This window comes from Vombatus ursinus, unplaced genomic scaffold (assembly GCF_900497805.2).
Source record: "Vombatus ursinus unplaced genomic scaffold, bare-nosed wombat genome assembly UNPS02014798.1, whole genome shotgun sequence".
Taxonomy (NCBI): Eukaryota; Metazoa; Chordata; class Mammalia; order Diprotodontia; family Vombatidae; genus Vombatus; species Vombatus ursinus.
The window spans coordinates 7,204,003-7,210,002 of NW_020954576.1; the positions used below are offsets into that span (position 1 = coordinate 7,204,003).

The 6,000-nt window shown below is 38.8% G+C and overlaps 1 protein-coding gene across 1 annotated transcript in view; it reads right to left on the bottom strand.

The window, feature by feature from the left end:
• The window catches only part of LOC114049980 (pecanex-like protein 2), a 369,169-nt gene that overhangs the window by 46,126 nt on the left and 317,043 nt on the right, over nucleotides 1-6,000 (bottom strand). Inside the window, exon 26 of the mRNA XM_027871475.1 lies at nucleotides 3,462-3,715. Within this exon, the coding sequence (XP_027727276.1) occupies nucleotides 3,462-3,715 (254 nt within the window). The remainder of the gene's footprint in view (nucleotides 1-3,461; nucleotides 3,716-6,000) is intronic.

A 6,000-nucleotide genomic window follows, 5' to 3' on the forward strand; every position in this document is an offset into this window, starting at 1 on the left:
GACACTTAGTAGCTGTGTGACCCTAAGCAAGTCACTGAAATCCATTTGCCTCAGTTTCCTCATCAGAAAAATGAGCTAGGGAGGCAACTAGATGATGCAGTGGATAGACCACTGGCCCTGAAGTTAGGAGGACCTGAGTTCAAATCTGGCCTCAGACCAAACACTTGACACTTACTAGCTGTGTGACCCAGGGCAAGTCACTTAGCCCCAGTTGCCTAAAAAAAAGAAAAGAAAAGAAAAGAAAAGAAAGAAAGAAAGAAAGAAAGAAAGAAAGAAAGAAAGAAAGAAAGAAAGAAAGAAAGAAAGAAAGAAAGAAAAAGAAAAATGAGCTGGAGAAGGAAATGGCAAATCACTCCATGAAAACCCCAAATGGGGTCATGAAGTCATATATGACTGAATGGTTGAATGATATATCTAAAACTATATACATATATGTGTGTGTGTGTGTATTTAAAATCAAAATCATTATTCTTTAGAAACAGGTTCTCTAGCCTCTTCCATATGAGGAATTTGCATCAGCCAACCTATGGTCCATTCTACACACACACACACACACACACACACACACACACACCCTTATATCTCCCTTCAGGGATAAAATCACAAGTCTAGTTTTAAAAAGCATCTATTTCTACAGTTGCTGCTGCTGCTTTTACAACTACAATTAGCTAGCTAGCTAGCAATTATATAGCACGTTAAATTACAAAGTGTTTTACAAATACTATCTCATTTTATCTACATTTCCATTTCTCCTTCCCTCCTTCCTTCTCTCTCCCTTTTTATTCCTCTCTTTTTCCTTTCCTTTCCTTTCCTCTCCTCTCCTCTCCTCTCCTCTCCTTTCCTTTCCTTTCCTACCTCCCTCCCTTCCTTCCTTCCTTTTTCCTTCCTTCCTTCCTTCCTTTTTCCTTCCTCATACATTTAGTCTGTGTGAGTCTTAGTAACTAGCTTAATTTTTGCCTATACTGCCTCCTGTACTCCTTTTTATACCTTTAAAAAGGGTTCATTGGGCTCTTCTTTTTTTTTCTTTTTGGATTTACCATTGCTATCTCCCAATCTCTCCCCACCCCCCAATGAAAATATAACAATTAAGCATCATCAAGCAAATAAATCCATACAGCAGCCATATCTAAAAATGTATGTTGCTGCATCTTCTTTCAGAAGGTAACATGCATTGTCACAGGTTGTTGAGAGATGTAGTTCATTAGCTAGCAGTAACTGAATTCAGACGTTTCAAATCAAGATATTTATCCTTTTTTGATCAATGCTATATTTGGCACCCTGCCCTTTTGCATTCATTTTTTTCTGTGTGACCCTGGGCAAGTCACTTAACCTTTTTGACTCAGTTTCTCCATCTGTAAAATGCAAATACTAGCACCTACCTCCCAAGGTTGTTGTGAAGATCAAATGAGGTAATAATTGTAAAGTACTTTGCAAACCTTAAATACTTTATAAGCACCAGCTATTATTATTGTTTATGATGTCAAGGGCAGGGGCTTTATTAAGTCACCCCAAACTATACCCAACCCCAGTGAAGTCAAACTTGAATAGAAGCAGGGGCACTAAATTACATATAAGAATCTCTGTTGGCTACATATTGACTTAACACACATGTTTATATATTTCTTTTTATATTAAGCTATTTATTTCATTAAATATTTCCCAAGTACATTTTACCCTCAGAAGTATCATGGGCCCACATGTTTGACACCCCTGTCTTATCCCATAGTCACTTTCTATGACCTTAACTTCTTCTTCAGGAAACATTTTTTTCCAAGATAACCATAATCATGTCCCCTTTCCCCTATTCTACTTTTATACATTTTGACACTTTGCCTCCAAGGGAAAGATTCCAAAACAGCATATATTTTCTATACCTTTCTTAAATTTGTACCTTATGGCTTTTAGTGCCCCAGGCAACTTTCTAAGGCTATAATTTATAGATGAGTTGCTGATCTGTATGGAGGCAGAAGTTGGAAATTCTTTACACTCGGAATTTCCTACACTGACAGAGTCATAGTTTTAGACCAAAACAAAACACAACAAAAAAACAATCAATCCTATGGCTCAAAATATCAGCTTGAGATTCACCAGAACTGGTTCAATCTTGAAGGTTTCCCAATGACAACTCAATAATAATTTGTGCCCCCACTTAAGGTTTGCTCTGGGAACATCCGAATCCATCTCATATTGTTGCTGATAAGGTGTCTTGGCTTCCAGAAAATGCAAAGGGATCCATACCCATGCCCATAAATGGTCAGTAAAACTCCCCCTTTGCAGTGGATGTCCGCCTTTCCAAATAAACTATACAATTCTTCATGCTTAGAGTAATGCCTTGGCTCCTGTACTGAACAAGAGATTACACAGGTTGCTAGAAAGTCAAGTAACACCCCTACCTGCTGGTAGATCTCCACTTCCTCAAGGGGCACATGCTATCTTTGCTATAGAAGGTGGAACTATCCTGAATGTAAACCCCCAGAAGGTAAAAGAACTTTGGGGCTGCTAGGGAGTTGAGTTCCCACAATTTCAGCATGCCAACCTTCCCCCAAAGACCTGCACAATCCATGTGACCTGTAAAATTGTCCCAGATGAGGCCCCAACAAAGGACAAATTGCACGTTTGCTCCTCCAAATCCAGGGCTGGGCTTTGCTCTGTGTCTTGCTGTCTCTTGGTTGAAACCTTCCCTAGTCACTGCTTCATCTGTGTACTGATTTAATTACCATACCATTGGTGCTCTGGTCCTCTTCTGAGTTTCTGCATTATTAGGCCTCCCTCCAGGTCCATCTGTGTGTGTATGTATGAATTGAGTCATGAATTTGAGTCAGGACCAGAACAAAGGGCCTCATCAGTAGACCAAGGAGGACTCGGGGAAAAGGATATTTCATACCCTGTCTAGGGGATTCTTACCTTGCTCAGAAAGTAAACAAGTAAAGATGGGCTTACCCACATCAGATTGACTACTGTTTTAGACAGACGTATGTAAAGGGGCACTGAGAAGAAATGTCCTCCTAGCTGGAACAAGAATGAAGGCAGCACAAACTGCCTATTATTTTTGTTTGTTTAATGAACAGTATTTGGAAATGGGGAGTTTCTCTGGTGAAATCTATTAATGAACTTACTGTATTCAAAGATTTTGGATTCCTCTAAGGTCTTTGCAAATGCATTTTCAATCCAAGGGGGGCAATCACCGCATTATATAAATGCTCATGTTACATATAATAGCATAGATATTGAGGTGTTGGTAATATTTCAAGGTCTTATCTACTTTCATCATTATTATCACTGGCAACTACTGATGATATTTTTTGGACACCAAAGGAAAGGTCCAAATGAGAAATGGCTGATCCACCCATAGCAGAACTGGGAATAGAATCCAGCTCTCTGGATTTCCGGTCCAGTGCTCTAAACCCTAAACTCAATCAAAAAACCCTTCTCAATTGTCCACTTGTGAAAAGAATCGATACCTTGATGTAATATCTAATGAGGATCCTTCGCAGATCAAAGACCTGTAGCATGGTGGCTGCATTATTGTCAATGATGTTGTATCCTTCCAGGATGTACTGAGTTCGAGTGATTTCCCAAGTCAGCCAACGTAGGTTGAAAGCTGCATTGCAGGACAACAGATGGGGCAGGTGACCTGGTTTACAGCAGCAGCAGCTACGATCATCCTCATCACCTTCCATGATTGCTTCCACCTCTCTCTGCTGGCAGTATGTCCCTGAGGGATTTCCAAAAGCAAATTAGGATGAAGGTTATCAAAGGAATTAATATAGAATTGACTGTAAGTTTCTATATGTAAAAATAATGATAAGCAATGTGGTGTAGTGGAAACCTGTTGGACCTGATATAGTGGTCTTGGGTTTAAAATCCTTCTCTCACATTTAATAGCTTTGACCATAGGCAAGTCACTTAGTCTGTTTAATTTTCAGTTTCCTCATCTGTAAAATGGAGATAATGTTTGTACTACCTATCTCACTAGGCTGATATGGAGGATAATGCTTTGTAAGCCTGAACACACTATGTAAATGAGTCATTATTAAGAGGAGAGAAAACTGGATTGATAGAAAGGAGACATGGGTTCTTTTGTTGACTTTTCAAACAACTCCTTTGATGAAACGGAATAAGTCACTTTTCTCTGTTTAAGTGGGAGGATATTACTAGCTCACAGGGATATTGTGGGGAATTAGTATTTTAAAGCCAAGGTATGTACAGTCTATGAGGGAAAAGAAAATAAGCAAGCTAAGGAACTTTTCCAGAAATTTAAGAAGGGTCTGTGAGGAGCAGAGTGGTACATAGGGAGTCGTAAGAGGTCCCATGAGAAAGTGAGGAAGGGAGATGTCTAATATACAGAGAGGCTAGTTTTGGGTGGTCCAGAATTTAACCTCATACCCTCTCAAGAGAAGCAATGTGTCTGAAGTCAAATTTGAACTCAGGTCTTCCTGACTCCAGGGCCGGTGCTCTATCCACTGCGCCACCTAGTTGCCCCAAGGTTTTTCTTTCAAGATAGAGTAGATCTATATATGTTTGAAGCAACTAAGTGGTACAGTACATGGAGTGTTGGACTTTGAGTATGGAAGACATGAGTTCAAATTCTCCCTTTGGTACTTACTGTATGACCCTAGGAAATTCATTTAACTTGCCTGCCTTCATTTCCTCATTTGCAAAATGGGAAAAATAACAGTACCTACCTTGCAGGGTTGTTGTGGGGATAAAATGAAATAATATATGTAAAGAATTTGCAAACCTTAAAGTGCTCTATAAATAATTGCTGAATAAGGTCCCTAAAGTGGTTAGAGGAGACGGTATCTGGAGCACAGTTGGAGTAAAAGAGGAAGAATATGAAAAGATGATAGATTCATAGAGCACAGATTGATAGCTAGAAAGGACCCTAAAGCACAATGATTCTAGTTGCCTCATTTTACAGATAAAGAAACTGAGAAGCAAAGAAGTGAAGTGACTTTCCCAGGGTCAGACTGCCAGTAAATGTCTGCTGTGGGACTAGAACCTGATTCTTTCTAATTTCAAGTCTATTGCCCTATCCATCACACCACCCTGCCTCAACACTGATGATGACTTTCCTACAAAGTAGAAGGGAAAGTTTTGCAATGACATGTGTAGTGGAATGTTTGTGGAATTGAATGCAATTGAATTATGGAATTATTGAGATACTCTACTGTGGTGAAAATGACCCTTGATATACAAAAGAACAAAAGGAGCTTCATTCCAATCCCAGCTCTGCTGCTTTAATTCAGAAAGTCTGAGAGAGTTAACATGAGTATACAAGAGCACACTTGAGAGAAAGGAGCTGTGTTCTTAAGTCACTTAGTGTAGTATGGATCTACAGGAAGGCACTCGACGAATTCAAAGCATGATTTTGGGTTTAAAATGAATGACATGGATTGGACACTATCCATTTCTGAGACATCCTATATAGAATAGGGAATGACATATTGCATATTTCCCTAATATTTTAAAGAGAATAAGTGGACTGGAAAAGAGATGAAACCCATCAGAAGAATAAAGCAAAGATGCCCATCTAGCTTACTGTGGTAGGGATCAGCAACAAACCTTGCTAGGAAACATGCAGCAGAATTAAGGTGTTGCCCTACACTATATATGCAGGCAATTAGGGGAAGGTAATTTATGAGTTGAGTTCCCATGGCATACATACATAAAAGATATTTAGACACTAGGGCAAAAAAAGATCACAAGTCTATAATGCTGACAATGCAAAACCTAGGACATAAATGAAAGAAAACTACTGATAATAAATAAAAGGATCTAGAGATGGATGGGACCCTGAGACATGTACACACACACACACACACACACACACACACACACATACACATACACACATGTGTAATATATTTTATATATGTGCATTTATGTATATATAGACATGTATATGTGTTTATATATGTATATATGTGCATATAAATATGTGTTATATATTTCTATCTATCTATCTATCTATCTATCTATCTATCTATCTATCTATCT